The following is a 16,167-nucleotide window of genomic DNA, read 5'->3' as shown; positions in this document are numbered from 1 at the left end:
CTTTAAGACTCTTGAAGATGTAGAAAGCAACTAGGATTAGCTTTTAGTCAGTAACTCTATCCTAATCAGTATTAAACTGAGTTAGCTGGCTTTATGATGCTCTAGGAGTGAGATCTGAAGGAGGGCAAGCTTTCCAGGAAAATAGGTAACTGGAAAAGCTAAAGTTAGGAAGCCCTTGTCAGAAGAGTGTCTCCTTATGGACATTCAAATATTTAATATTTTTTCTTTAACCAGAATCTGCAAAAGGGAATATTGCTGTAATGTTAGGGATTTGGATAGATTGCTTAAAGAATCTGAAGGATACTGTGACTTAGAGTACCAACTGGAAACACAAACCAATTGCAGAGGAATGGTACCTTACTATGAGCATTTTCACTGTCTTTGGTACCCTTTCTGTGTTGCTAAATGTAATTTTTGCTTACTGAATCTAAATTACAATTCTTGATAAGCAGAGAAACAGGGTTTGAGTTCTCAAAATTACAGTTTTTCAGTAGTTCAGGTTCCTCTTAACATGAACCTTTACACTAAATTATGATTTTTCAGAGACAGTCTTAAGATTCTTAGGGTCAATGGACTTCTTCAAAAGTATCTGTAAAACATAGATATGAAAAACAAATTTACTGTCAGTATATTTAAATTCACTTATGCAAGGATCTGTGCTCCAACAAGTGTTTATTAGGACTCTACAAACTTAAAATCATTGCCGTAAAAAGGTTTCTTTCCCTTAGCTGAATTGAACTATTGAGGTTCAGCTTGGTTTAGTAGAGCATTGTCTGTTTTGAAGTTCATACTTGACAATATGTTAAATAGAAATTGAGAGCACAAAAAATTCTTTGGTGTAATAGTATTTCTTCTGTTTAATAATATGCTTCCCCTCCCCCGTTAAATACAGGAATAGAAATCTGCCTATGCTGCATTGGTTTTGAAAGAAGTGCTTAAAACTTGCTGTTGACATCTGCTGTGGAGTCAATTCAAGATAATTTTAAAAGCAGAGAAATAAAAACTACATCAGTGTTAGGATTTACAGAACGTGTATAGGTGGGGAAGTACCGGTAAAGAAGTTTTGCTTGATGGGAAAAAATCAGTGGCTGGTGTAATGAAGATAACTAGTGTGTCCCAGCCTTTATCTGATAATTGAAAGACGGGGTATTTGCTTACTCTCCACTCATGGATAAGAATGACAAGATAGGGCCTGCAGTGCGTAATAATGGTGTTCCTGCATGAGAGCTTAAATACTGTGTTAAGATCCTCTTACTCATGTAACCTGACCTAACAGTAAAAGTTGTAATTCTGAAATGAATAGTGCATGGATTAATGGTCTCCGTTTTACCCTGATTGGCTTGCATGTTACTAAAAAAAACGACAAAAAAAAATCACACGTACTCTTTCCTGCATAACTTTTCGTTGTTTTGTGATTTTTGTGATACTTCTATATAGCGTTCCAAAATTCCTTAATTTGTTATCATCAAATAAAAGCGAATTTTGGGGTCTTCTTGAGAAATTGTTTATCATTGGAAGAAACAAAATCAGTATGTAACAATCTGGTTTTATAATCTTTATTTTGTTACAGCTAAACAGTTACTAGTAAGTACTGGGCAGAAATTGCACACTAAGAATGCTTTTGAATTTGCAGACAAAATGTTGTTTAGTTAGTCTGTTCCTCTAACTACTTAATGTAAGTTGCACTATCAAAAGAAAGTTTTTATCTTTGTAGGTACAATACAGGTCCAGAAACGTCAGCAGCTGGTGACAAAGACGCGTGAATTAAAGGATTTGAAAGATGACCTTTACCAGTGCCAACAAGAGCAAGGAGAAAACGTGAATTATAAAGTGGGGGTAGGTATTAATTTAGCTGGAAGTCATTGGGTTATTCTGTCGTTATGTGTGCAATTTACACAAATTAATTTATTGAAATTAATTTATCTCACAAATCCATTACATTTTTTTCTTCAGGAAGTTCTTTCTGAGTACGTCATTTTTCTTTCCCTGAATTCTTGACAAAGATTTTTTATTTTCATCAAATTTGTTATTAGAATGTGTTTAAACATACTGGGCTTTATGTGTATAGTCTAGGAGTTACCTGGACACAGAGACTATTTCTTTCCCTGTGGCATAATGCCAGGTTGTCATTAATGAAGACAGCTGCAGTAGAACATGCTGGTAACCTACAGATTCCTTTTTATTTTTTTTTTTTTTATGTTGCTGCTAGCAGCATTTATACATATTTCAATAGGTTTGGTTCTAGAGTTTGACAGGGGTGCCAAGAGACTGCGGCAATCCTTTTGTCTTAGGATATAGTTACATGAACACGTATTTTCAGCAGCAAATTTGGTTCAGAATCAGTTCCTGACTTTCTGCCCCAGCTGTTGAATGCCCTTGCTTCTGGGTTTGCAGCCTCTAAACCCAGTTTTCTGAATGTAAATCAACAGCAAACACGGATGTTTTAACTTTCTTTTAAGATGGATCAATTCACATACCCAGTTTGCTATCCTTCAGCTACTGAAACCAATATAAGCGAGGAGTGATGACCTGTGGTTGGAATGGAGAGCCTCTCACGTGGTCTTTGTTGCCAAGAAAGTGTTTGTGTGTATATCCAAGATAAACAAACTAGCTCTATTTTTGCATCTTGCAGCAACGTGTTTCACTGCATCCAAAATTATAAGTAAACTCTGTCTGGGCTACCGTGGCCTTTCATCTTTCTAGCTGAAATTGTAACAATTCTAATTGAAGTATTTTTGCTTATTTTCTTTTTGTTTGTATTAGTCACTCAAGGGAGATCTTGCCACATGTTTGACCTCTACTGAGGTGGAGAAGAAATCCTTTGAATCTCAAAAAAAAAGTCTTGCTGCAGAAAATCAGCACTTAAGAGAATCTTTAGAGAAGGAAGAAAAAGCTTTGGCCTCACTTCAGGAAGAATTAAGAAAGCTAAGACAACAAATCAGAAACTTAGAAGATAAAGGTACTAGCACTGAGTCTATTGTAATGGAAAATCAGAAACTACGGGAACATTTGGAAGAGGAAAAGCAAAGAAACCACAACTTCCTTAGGCAAAAGGAAACACTTTTTGCAGAGGCACAGATGTTAAGGAGAGAACTGGACAAAGAACGTCACGTTACAGAAGCTCTAAAAAAAGAACTGGAACAGTTAAGCTCTCGTCAAACACCTGACAATGCTGATGATGATACATTAAGAGAAAATGAAGAAATAGAAACTCTGCGAGGAAGACTAGTAGAACTAGAAAAAAAGCTAAACTTTGAGCAACAGCGCTCTGATTTATGGGAGAAGCTGTATGTTGAAGCGAAAGACCAAACTGAAAAACAAGAAATGAATGAAAAGGGACAAAAGAAAGGTCCTAAAGGGCAAAGTAAGACTAAAAAGAAATCAAAGGAATCATTTTTTGGTTCAGTTAAAGAAACGTTTGATGCTATGAAAAACTCCACAAAAGAGTTTGTAAGACACCACAAAGAAAAGATTAAGCAGGCTAAAGAAGCAGTGAAAGAAAACCTGAAAAAATTCTCAGATTCTGTAAAGTCTACATTCAGACACTTCAAAGATACCACAAAAAACATCTTTGATGAAAAGAAGTCAAATGATAAAAGACACGAGGCAAACAAGAAAGCTCGAACTTTTTACCGAGAACATAATTCTTATGAGAATCTGAAGCACATGCATTATAGGGGACCTAACATGCCAAAAGAATTCAGAGATGGAAGGAAACATCAGTTTACAGCCTTTGAAAAAGATACCGATTCACAGAAATGTCTCAATGATCCTTTGTGTAATAGAAAACATCAGTTTGTCCTAAAGGGCTGCTCTGGTATTTTTGAATGTGCTCATCAAGAATTCATTAGTCTCTTTAACAGAGTATCGGATCCTATCAGGGTGGATGAATTTAATCGGCTAATGAAAAAGTATTTGCAACAAGTTGTACATAACTTTCATCACTGGAGAGAACTAGAAAGTTTCATCAATAAGTTTTTTCATAATGGGGTATTTATACATGACCAGATGCTGTTCACTGACTTTGTTAACGATGTCAAGGATTACCTGGAAGATATGAAGGAATACCAAAATAATAATGAAAAGGTTTTTGACGATTTGGACAAATACATCTACAGATACTACTTTCATTATGATAATTTACCCCAGTATGGACCCAGGTTTGTTTGCATGTTTCCTGAACTTGTTAACACAATGAAGTAGTCTTTGTAAAGACAACTAGTGTTCTTATTCTAACAGGTGATCTTCTAGCATGTATGTGTATATACGTATATCCACACTAGAAGACCTTCTGAATGACTCAACAGAAATACTAGATTGTATTATATAAAGAGGATCTGTAGTATCTTTATATATAAATTTTGTGTGTGATCTTAGTTTAGGAGGCACTGCAGATCTACTGTACATAGCCCGATCTAATATTTCTACTGAGTTCTGTAGAAAACTGTGTGACTGCAAGTAGGATTACGTTAGACTGAACAGCTGTGATTGCCTATCTGGTGGAATGAGTAACTAGCTCAGGAGAAGCACTACCTAGGACTTCCTTGTTGTCCTTCCCTGAATGAGGTGGTTTTTGGATATATTTCAGCAGTCTCAAAAGTCTGGTTCTGGCAGGTATATTCCGTGCTGCCTTTCAGGGATTTCACTACTCTTTTAGAGCTTAGTATAATACTGAGTTAGTCTGTGTGCCCAGAGCAGAGCTACTCAAATGGTAGGCTTCAGTTCACATCCTGACCCTGACTACGCTTTGTTCAGACTTGCTTGCAAAGGTCCTTGGCATGAATTGTTTCCTACGTTATTTTCCTGTATCTACTGATATTCTCAGGGCTTCTACAGAGCGGCTGAGGTCTGCTGCCTGCCTGGCCCAATGGAGCTAGATACGGTGGACTGTTTCTACTGCACAGACTTTGGTGAAAGAAAATTAAGGAAGGAGCCTTAATATATTGTGTGGAACTTGCTCTTTCTGGAACACTTATGTATATACTTTATGTGGCTTTTAATATCGTTACTATTACAAAATCAACTATATAGTCTCTTGTACTAATGTTTATTCTGATCAGGTAAGAAAAAATGTGATATATTAGCTAATTTATAGTACAGAAGAAGTTGTCCTTGTAGATATAACAGAGCTCTTCCCTGTGCTGGTATTCAGTGCAAAGCATAATATTTAGATCAAGGTGCAGTTCTTCATCAAGTTTCTGTTTTGGACTTCTGTTGTTTATTATTTCATGTGTTTTATTGCAGCAGGAAGTCTGAATACTTAACTACTTTGGGGTTACTAAATATTATGTGAGGTAGTACTTATTAAAAGTCAAACCATGAGGATGATACTCCTATTATCAGCTACCAAGTAGCCTTTTTAATGTGTAGTTTTGGCAAACACATTTTATGTTTTTATTAATTTAAATACTGAATTTTTGTGCACTTTAGTTCCGTTTGCAGAAAAACAGAATTTCAAATTCATTTGCTGATTGCTTTATACAGAAGTTTGTATGATACTGAGGATGAAAATAGCCTTAGCTTAGCAAAAGGGTACAGACACTAGTCATATGGTAATAGCACGTAGTATAATGGGACTGTTTGCGTCAAAAACTGCAACAGGTGAGCAACAGTGTTTTGCCAGTGCCCCCTCTCTCTGTGTAAATGAACTTACTGTACATGAAAATTGCTGAAGTGCCTATATTTATGCAAAACATGCTTTCCTAAGGGTCTGTAAAGTTTTCACTATTTTTATAGAGCAGAATATAATAGAATAACTGAAAAATAGATTGAGACCTTGCTCAAGCATCACAGTAGGGATAATCAAACAGCTGTTTACCTAGTTTTATTCTAAGAAGAACTTCGGGCAACCAGCTGCAGAGCGTTTTTATTTTTAGAAAGGATTTCAAATATACCAACTTACTGATGATTTAAACAAACAAGTAACACCCATGCCCATTTGGCTTACAAGAGAAAGGACTACTTCTTAATACTAATTTTGTTTTCTTTTCAGTCAGCCTCAGCATGTTAAAAACTGTTCTTAATAATGTGATTGTGTTTCAAAATGCTTTTAGAGATGCTTTCGTAAGAGTAGTAATAAGCTTTTGTTTTACTCCTTGCAGTCGACCTAAAAGGCCTTCTTTTACACAAACTGAAAATTCCAGACATGAAAAACAAGCTCAGAAGTACCACCACCGTAATAAAAGAGAAGGTAAATGGCATAAACATGGCCGCACTAATGGAAGACACATGGCAAATCTTGAAATAGAGTTGGGGCAATTACCCTTTGATCCAAAATATTGAGTAATATATGGTAAAAATAAGATTAGAATTAATAATTCACATCATCTCTGGAAACTAATTGTTTTTCAACCAAGCAGCAAGATGCAAGTTTTTTCTCTAATTTGATTTTGACACATTTTTTAAAGGCAGAAGTCAAGCTTTCTAATTTGCATATTCTGTACTGTTGCTTTAACTGTTCTTTGGAAGCGATGGTAGTTTGGGTGCCAGCAGTATTGTTGCAGAAACTAGGCATGCAATGACTCGTGTATGAAAAATATGCTTAATTGCATTCCATTAGTGTAGTTCAAGCTTGAGTCATGCATAATGTACCAATAATTAACTCTAATGTTTGATATACTAACTTCATCTCATCCTTCAAAAAATAGGTCTACATTATGGTAATGTATTTGCTAGTGTTTTGTAATTTTACACTTGCTTCTTGTCTTTAGGGGGAGGGGGGTTTCAAAAGCCTGTTGAATTGTGAAGAATTTGCTGTGCTGCATTCTAATCAGCTTCCTGATTTAAGCACTTGAAATGTCTTGCATATCTGCATATTGTAGAAGAAAAATAAAGAGACATTGTGGGTAAAAGTCTTTATTTATAAAACAAACCTGGCATAGCTGTACAGTTCTATAAAAATGGTCCACTCTTGTCTAATTTCTTATTGTTTAAATAGTCATGTGGTAACTTTGGTCTTCCTCATGTTTTCTAGTGTTGTAAGGTAGGTCAGCACCCCCACCCTGCCATACTGCTACTGAAGTTGCCTTCAGGAAGAGGTTTAGATGTTTCCAGACAGCCAGTGGCTGCAAAATCAGCCTTCCCCATTTAACTTACCCGGTTTCAGACTCACTACTCTCTCCTGTCTGCAGTACAAGATCTTCTAAGCATAGTACTGCTAAGCAAAACTGATCTCATTAGGTCTTAAGTCTAGAAACTGATCTTCAGGTATGATTCATTTCAGGTTTTTTTTCCTGTAGATGTAGATGTGGCTTCCAACTCGTCCTTGAGGTACATGAGTGTGAAAGACAGTGGCTGTTTTCTCATAGCCCCTTAAAGCTAGAAATGATGATATTTCCTGTAAATGAACATACACATTAGTTTCCACAGTCAGAAAGTGTAGTTGGGAGCATCAGAACAGTGTTCCAAAGTCTTCTGAAAACCATCAATTCAACTTTCCCCTCGAAGTTTTATCCTTTATTTTAGGAAGGACTGCTAGAAAGAGAGGTACCTATCCTGCCTGGAGTGGATATTCACCAGAGACTGTTGTTTGAGTACATGGACTTCATAGAAGAACTGGGGGGAAGAGGTACTCTGGCTGCAGGCATTTTTGCTTGTCATTGTTGTTAACAGGTGTATGGTCCTGGGAACAGACCGCGCATTTGTTTAAATATGGTGTGAGGAGAATTCCATAAAACATTACTTTATGGCATGTAGAATTTGCACAGAGGAGAGGGCATACATGAGAGTCAAGTATATATCACTGCAATGGTATCTATACTATGTTATGGACTAGAGGGTTCAATTTTCATTTAAGCTGCATTTAAAAAAGTTGTTGACAAAAATTTTCAAAAATCTTAACTGTAACTCTCCCTTAATTTATTTTGTAACTTGACCTCAAAACCAGTTTTGTTTCATCTTGCAGTTACCATACCTGTTCTAGCACACTGAAGAAGATCAAGTGACTGGGTAATAACGTATCATTGTAAAACTCCTTATTAAGCCAGCCAAGTGGGTTAGAATAAAACACATCTGCTTCATCAGTATAGCTCTGATTTCCGGTTAGGTCTGGGGGACACTGAAGGAATCTCATTTTTAGAGGACAATGAACGTGACTATGGAGAAAAACAAAACAAACACTTCAGGATAAATTGACCAATATCTAAGATTTGCAATGACTCATCACTTAAAGATACCTCAGTCAAAACCAAGATTGAGTAATTACTTTTTTCCCCCAGTCGTATTTTCTTCCCTTCTGTACTTCATACAAAAATGAGAGTGGATTCGGCTCCAGACTGCTGTGACTATGTTGTTAGCAGTTCACAGAAAGCAGTTTTATCTTAATAAAAATACCATCTGCATAACATCATTTTATTAAAAAGGTACTTTTCCCTATCAGCTTCACTGTTTATGTCTGCTTTAACGTTTTGTTTACTTACCAGGATCTATTGCAAACTTTTGGAACAGTGACTTCAGGCACTGTATGTTGCAATTACATTTCTTTACTCTCTAGCGGCAGAAGTAAAGGTAAAATTGAGACATTTTGACTGTAACAATTAGTCTTTAGTTTTGCTAGAAAAGTTACCACAATGAGGCAGCATGAATTACTTTTCAGAAGTCATAAGACTTACTGCATATCCTCATACAAAGCTATTTTACAAAAACTGAATAAAGCTTAGATGCTGACTTTTATTCTGTGGTATAACCATTTGGCTTATTTCCCCTATTTGTTCTGTATTAACCGTAGGAAAAATCAAAACTCTTCCTGTATCCATCTATCCATCTCGATTTATTAAGCTGAGGAAAAAAATAATTTCTGCTTAAGTGTATGGATTTTAATGTAATACACTGTTAAATATTTTAATACCTGTAAAATGGAGTAGAGTGGCATGGCATCATGAAGAAGACGTGTGCTTGTGACTGGTAAGAGTTACTACAGAGTTGCTGTACGTGACTCATAACATCAAGAGAGCCTCGCTGATGAATCAAGCCTGTGTACAGGGCTGGGACTATGTTTGATAAAAGCAGGAAAGTTGCTGCAGATTTCTTCCATGCTTTCAGGTGTTTCAAAGAATATCCTAGAAAAACATTTGAGTAAGTTTTGGAGATAAACAAATACTAACTGTTCCACATAGTATTTTTGAAAGTACCATAACTTAGTGGAAAACCATTACTCGGTTGATAACAGTATTGCTTTGAGGTATTTTTAGTACCTTCAGTCTTTACTCTTTAAATGGAAATTCAAAGGTTAGACTTTGGCCTTAGTAACTTAGATTTAACAGTAGATGTTAAGCCGATACCTGTCTTTTGAAGTACAGAAGTTTGATTTCAAAGCCAGTGCTTTGTCTCTTTAGAGCTTGATTTTAATCTCTTGTGAGAGAAAAATAGCCCATTCAGTAGTTTGGATGAATGATTTGTGGCAACTTACTGATGTGTTCTGATTCACGCATGTCCAAGTAGAGACAGAATAAATGTTAACTACATGTGCTGTGGTATGGCTGTGGTATTCTTTTTCTCCAACATGCTGAAAGCTACAGCATTCCCTTATTGTTAGTCATTTTTGAGCTGCTATCCTTGGAAGAGTTTACTCCTCCATCTTTTCCCATCCCTGTCCTTCCTGAAGGAGCTAAGAATAGAAAGAGGCATTTCTACTGGTGGAAGATAGCTGTCTAAACCTGCTTCTCACAACTGCAACTTAGATGAACCTGCCACAGAAGACAGCTTCACATTGCAACCAGTCTGGAAACCCATAGTAAATCATGTGCTTCTCAGTATTAGGAGATAAAAATATTTTATGCAGCCTAGCTCTGTGACCACCTTCACTGACTGACAAGAAACAAGTTAAAATAGGCCTGTTTCAGAAGTGAGTTACAAATAAGTTAAATTAGTCTTCCGTTGGTCTGTTCTGACAAATTGCAGATCTTTATCTCGGATGAAAACAAAGCCACTAATTAGTCTGTGGTTTAAACACGAGTGGAAACATTCCATTATAGGCATTTTTTTTTCACTGCTTCTGTGAGACACTTAGCTTACGTTTAAGTGTGCTTGGAAATAACTCTGAAATTGATGTGGTTTTTTTTTTCTTTTATTTATAATATTTTGAGCAATTAAAGACCACTTAGTAACCGAGTTCTCAGAAATGACTTTTGTAATTCTTTTTTTACTGAAGTACCCAAACACGATAATTAGCTGTTGATAAATTGAGATGGGCTCATTCCCTTATAGACATGAATGTTAAGAGGGATCGTAACAAAAAATAGTGGTCTGATTGGAATTTTTCTGCATGTGAGGTAGAACTGGTTCATCTTAAATGTGCTATTGAACTAAGCCAAGAGATACTACGTATTTGATCTTAGCAGAGAGCAAAATTATTGAGATACCTACTTTTCTTTAGATCAGCAAAACAGGTTAAAGAAAATTACAATTTCCATTGATTCATCTGTTTTGAACTTGTATTTAAACTAAAACCATATATCTTCATGTTCCAGAAGTTTTAATCTTTCATTTGTAACTTTTCAGCATACTAGACTTTACGTCATTTTACTTTTCCTGTAGATACACTAGTGTAATTAATACCTAGTTTTGTAAAATATGAAGTTCTTCCTTATTGGGCTCTTTTCTGTGTTTTAAAGAAAAAAAAAAACCACAAAACAAAACAAACAACCACAAAACAGAACAGGGAAAAAAGATAAATTAATACTTTAAAAGTTTCTGCTTCAGTATCAGAAAAATCTTAAGTTATAAAAAGCAATCTGCTGTCTGGTTTAAATTGTGGACAGATTCTCTTTTATTTTTAAGCTAACCATGTTAGTTTAGGGACTTTATTCCTGTTTTAACAAATTCACCTTAGAAGAGAATACTGATCTAAAACTTCTGTGGAAAGTAGCCTCCAGCTGGTGGTTGGTCAAGAGCAGACAGAAAACTAGCATCAGCATATGCTAACACACCTGAACCTACAAAAGGATAATTTTAGCTCTTGAATACTGCAGGATTTTTTGTTGCATACTCAAAGGCATTTGTCAGGCATGTTTGAGAGAAGCAGGTGGAAAAATACTACAAAGGAGCCAAGGAACAAAATTCACAGTAAGGGTGGCATTGCTAAAAATTTAGGAGTCACTGAGGCAATTTTCATTTTTTTTGCAGGAAGTATTTTTACCTATGCTAAGGATTTTCCATATGTGCTTCTCTCATTTGCTGTTTCTTTTTTTTTTTTTTTTTTTCCCCTAGCTGTAAGAAAAAGTTAGGTTAGTTTTAAGAATCCTTCGTCAAATACCTACATTGACTATTAACAGTTTCTCTTCAGGTAAAAATTATATACTGGGAAGGTTGCAAGACATTTGAAGCCAATGCTTACCACAAAAAACCATGCAAAATGGTAGTACTGGATAGATGAACCTGAATTCTTTATGGCTCAGCATGCTGTAATAAAACAGATAGAATACTACAGGGAGAAAGTTAAATGCATCAGTTCTGTTGACAAAGTATGTTTTAGAGCATGGAGGGCTGGAAGAAAAGCACATACATGTACTAGAAAGCTTTTGACATTTAAGCAGTTTAGAGTAAAAATGCAAATTCTCACTTTATAATGAGTACATTCAAATTAAGATTATTTGGTCAGTTTAAGCCAAGCACTAATTAAAATACCTGGCTACTATACCCATTAAGTGGTCTGATTCTGTGACTACTAAATATCACCTAGGTAGTACTTCACCACTTTGCTTTCTGTTATAATAGCAATAAGAAGGATGTTAAGCTAAGATTCAAGTACACGTTTGTATCTAACAAAGTAGCATTCACCTCTGCTAGTACAACTGTACACAATTTCCCATGCCAACTTTTAGGTCTTTTTTTTGGGATTACTGTGAGACTTGTGTCATGGGAATCAAGCAAATTCTTACAAGACTAAGGGAGACACAAAAAAGGCCTAAAACCAGTAGAGCTACACCCAGTTCTGAGTTTGACTGAAAGAAGAGATGGCATTTGTGGCTTCACTACTGTTTTGCTGTAATTTATTTCTGCTGTAGTCCAGTGCCATTTATTACTTCATATTTATTAATTTGCTGTATCTTTTCTTGCCTGAAAGTGTCTTTTGTTTAATCTACAGTTAATTCTGATGCTTTAGAAACAGCTTACCATCTCAACTTAAAATCAGACTTCTCAACATAAAATCAGACATACGGTATGATAAATATTAAGAGCTATGTGTAGACTTGTGAGTGGAGTAAGTCTTAGAAGCCTAAGAACCGCTCGTCTTACTGTGGATGTATTAAAGAACCAAATGAAATAGTATTTTCATTAACAGGCATCCAGTAAATGCAGTTTTCTAGCTAGTTCTGTTGTTGCTTAAACACATTAGGTGATTGAATGTTTGGGGTTTTTTCATTTTCCATTGAATTTCGTGCTGAATTATTTTATTCTTTAAAGGTCTAATCAATTCTAAAAATACATGTTTGGTAACTATACAAGAAGTAGTATTACATAAAATTCTAGAAACTATTGTATAATTGACTACATTTCTTGGGAGTATTTGAATAGCTTAAAGTTTTCTATCACTTAACCTGAATACTATGCTTTTTTGTTCTAGAGAGGACATGCCCTTTAAAAAGAACACAACCAGTGAAAGATAGTAGTTACACTTAGGAGAAATTACCTGTATACCAACACTGTCCAAACCACTGTCACTAGAAAGATGCGATACCTTTTTGGTGCCACCACACAGCCATGAATAAAGAAAGGGAGATGGGTACCCAAAATGACTGGTAGTCCCTGAGTGAAGTACCAGTGCCAAGGATGAGATCCGTAAAATGTTCCCAAATTCTGCAGCACGTTGAATTTCAAGAAGTTCAGCTGAACCAGTACCCACTGGAAAATTTAGGGTAGGGAGGAAGAAAAAGTTAAATACAAATCTAAAGTGAAAACCAACAGCTAGAGTGAATTACACAGTCATGACTGGCCTTAAATGATACAGCACCTTCATTCGTACTTACCTTTTTCTATTAAGACTCATCACAGATTTCCTATATTGAGCAATTAAACAGAATTTTGTAAGTTTTGTGGTTTGTTGATAACTACTGATTGAGAGCTAAGCATACTGATTTTAAGCAATGGTCTGTCATTGAAAATCACTGAGAAGCCAGTGTTTAAGGATTAACGGCTGAGGATATAGTTAAGAGATCATAGGCCAGACACAGTCACAGAACTAACAGAAGTCAGAAACATCTGTCCATGTTAAAATGCTAAAGATCAACCTTTTAAAGTTAAGTTTAAAGCAACTTACCTTTCCAAAAAACACACGGTCAATAATTAAAGAAGTTCCTACTGTGACCAATCTGCAAAAATGGAAAGTTGGTTGCGCTGATACTGCCCGAATTACTTTTGTATCAGATTCTACACTTCTTCAAATAGCTGTCAAAACTCCCTGAATAGTTATTCTTGATTTATTTTTTGTTACATTATCCATACTCTTAGCTGTTTTACAGTGGCCAGTTACCATCACCTGGTATCCTTGGCACAATCCCAGATTAAGCTGGAATGCTGTTCATGTCTCATACTTTCCTAGTGCTTTTCTGCAGCATATACATTAATTTAAAGGAAGCACATACCTTCTTTAAACTTTTGCAAAAGGACTTTATTTTTTGCTTGTTTTTTACATGAAATCAGCTTTTCTGGGTTGTCTGCCATCTTAAGATAGAGCTACGCACATTCATAGTTAAATTCAGAAAGAACTTACCCAATTGGAATGCAGTTGTGTAGGATAAGGTCTGCTTTCCTCTGTTCTTGCAAAAAATGAGTGAAGACCAAAGGTATCCATGGGATAACAGCGGTGGGACGAATAACAATTGCAAGTGCTATCAGAGCTAAATATTTGCAACTGAAACGAGGGAACATAAGAAAAACAGAAGTGTATCAAAAGGTTTGGTCTATTCTTTTGCAGACAGTGACACTTCAACAATTTAAATACTGTCATGTTTCTGACAAAAGGTTTTTTCATACTGTGGATAGCTTTGATCCTCTCACTGGAAGGTTGCCAAATATGTAATTGCTTTTCTTAGCCATGGGGTTGCTAACTAGAAGCACGTATTTGCTTTAAAATAGATAGCTGGTAAAGAAAGTTGTGACCACAAGTTCACCCATATCTGAACCCAAACGAGCTTTTGTTATCTTTTCTCGTTACCACAAATTCCAGTCCTTTGAAGTTTAAAGTTTCCCATAAAGTGATACTTTGTGCAAGGGAACTGGAGATAACTAATTTTATACATCAGCTATATCACAGCTTCAAATACATTTTAAAGGAAATACCACTGTGCTGTTCCTTCCAAGATCTGGAGCTCTTACTACAAGAATGAGGGGATTTTGGTTCTTTGTATCTTAAGGTAAAAGTTAGCATTTTAAACAGTATCAGTAGATTGGTGTTATTCCAAGCCAAAAATTATCAGTACCGTTAGTACAAAATTTCTTACCTGCTCCCCATCTTGGAACCTTTTATTGGATAGTAGGAAAGAGCAAAAATGGTAAGAAGAGTTTCCATGGTGTTTGTTAGAGTTCTGGTACAGGAATACCATGTAAACCAGGAACACAGCTGGCAGAAGTACTGAAAATAATTATGAACAACAGGATGCAAAAGGAGAAATGTTAAAACAAATTCTGTAGTTTTAAATGGTGATAATTCTTCAAGGTGTGACAGTATCATTTTGCTGTTGCTTACACTGCAACAGCGTTCATTAACGTGCATAGAATTTTTTTTAAGGCTGACACTCACCACACACTTTGCTGTTTCTGCATTTTCAAGGTGTTGTGCTAATAAGTAAAGCTTCACATCAGCAAAAGCTGCCAGCACAGCCTGTGCAAGTCTAGGGACCCATATCTGGGTAAGCAGAGAAAATGTCACTTGCAACAAACCTGCTAAATTCCAAGTTCAATGAGAGAACTACTGATTTAGTGGATGACTGTTCAGACATGAAACCAGTAAGTGAATTAATGAATATTCTTTAGATCTTTTAATGATTTTTTTAATACAAATAATAAGATCCTTTGGTAGGCCTAATATTTCTGCCAAAACAAAGAAACGCTGAAGTTCAACTGAAATTATTCAGAAATTGAAAGGAGGATTCTTTGCCATTCCTCTCCAATAGAAGTCAAAAGGGGCTGCTGTTACTGAGTTTAGTACAAATATACATTATTAAACACTTTGGAAAACTGAACCACTGGGGATTTATGATGTAGTGGCAAGCAATATCAGTATGAAACTCGAGACTGACGGAGGCCAAGAATAATCCTCCGCAGTCACAGGCATCAGTACTGTGATGGGAGATCCATGAGCCAGTTCTGCACCCGTGTGAAACACTTCAGAGGTCTCTGAGCTCACACATCTCTAATTGCCACGTTCAAGCCTTTGTATTTTACCCAGACAATGATAAACATACACTGAATTTAAATACCATGCTTTTAAATTGAATTTAAGAAGCAGATGCGTTCTTTTGATTATACTCACCAGCAGCTGGACGTCGTCTTTAGACAGCAGCTGCAGAGCTTTGTAGATGCTTGCAAAGATGAGTGGGTATGAGTAGCCCCTTAAGCCGCTTGCCCATTCCCAAGTCAGGTAGCCATAATTACTAATACTAAGGATCGATCATGAACAACCGAAACGGGAAGTTTCATTCGAGTCCTGTTATTCTCAGACATTTACCCTTGTGGCCAAAAGCCGGGGGGTATTTCTGTGACTGGCCAGGCCAGTGCCATACCGCCGTGAAACGCTCCCCCCGCCCCTGGCCGCGACCCCCGGTGGCGCCGGTACGAAGCGGTGCCGTGTTCCCTCCCCAAGCCTCAGCCGTGAGGGCCGAGGGAAGGATATTTGAAGGCCATGCGATGCGCCACCTCCAGCGACTGCCAGTACTCGTCCGGCACGAAGCTGGTCTGGACAAGGAAGCAGTTGAGCGTCCGCAGCCCCACTGTCAGCGCCAGCAGCGCCGCCCGTCCGCCGGCACCCCCTGCGGAAGGGAAGGGAAGGCTGTCCGTCCAGGGCCCCTCCGAGGGCCGCCACCGCCCTGTCCTGCCCTGCCCCGCCCCGCCCCGCTTACCGGCGCCCCGCTGTCCAGGGTCGCTGTACAGTACCGACCGCCGCTTGCGGAGCCGCACCGCCGCCGGCCTCCGCGCCCGGACCCGCGCTAACAGCCCGCCGGCCGCCTCCAT

The 16,167-nt window shown here is 37.1% G+C and overlaps 2 protein-coding genes across 2 annotated transcripts in view; one reads left to right on the top strand and one right to left on the bottom strand.

Annotated features, from left to right (window-relative positions):
• Positions 1-9,460, top strand: part of CCPG1 (cell cycle progression 1) — a 25,755-nt gene extending 16,295 nt beyond the window's left edge. The window contains exons 8-10 of the mRNA XM_074156542.1: positions 1,715-1,836; positions 2,764-4,160; positions 6,102-9,460. Coding sequence (XP_074012643.1) covers positions 1,715-1,836; positions 2,764-4,160; positions 6,102-6,282 — 1,700 coding nt within the window. The 3' untranslated portion in view covers positions 6,283-9,460. The remainder of the gene's footprint in view (positions 1-1,714; positions 1,837-2,763; positions 4,161-6,101) is intronic.
• On the bottom strand, positions 6,842-16,167 carry PIGB (phosphatidylinositol glycan anchor biosynthesis class B). The gene is made up of 12 exons (XM_074156543.1): positions 16,056-16,167; positions 15,833-15,965; positions 15,470-15,590; positions 14,738-14,842; positions 14,439-14,569; positions 13,709-13,849; positions 13,256-13,307; positions 12,629-12,840; positions 11,333-11,397; positions 8,846-9,056; positions 7,913-8,093; positions 6,842-7,336 (listed from the first exon to the last, which is right to left on the bottom strand). Exons 1-12 carry the CDS (start codon positions 16,165-16,167, stop codon positions 7,214-7,216), a joined length of 1,587 nt encoding a protein of 528 aa, XP_074012644.1. The 3' UTR covers positions 6,842-7,213.

The sequence above is a fragment of the Numenius arquata genome, chromosome 11 (genome assembly GCF_964106895.1).
Source record: "Numenius arquata chromosome 11, bNumArq3.hap1.1, whole genome shotgun sequence".
NCBI lineage: Eukaryota > Metazoa > Chordata > Aves > Charadriiformes > Scolopacidae > Numenius > Numenius arquata.
The sequence above is the reverse complement of the archived record's forward strand: the minus strand, read 5'-3'. Positions and strand labels throughout refer to the sequence as shown.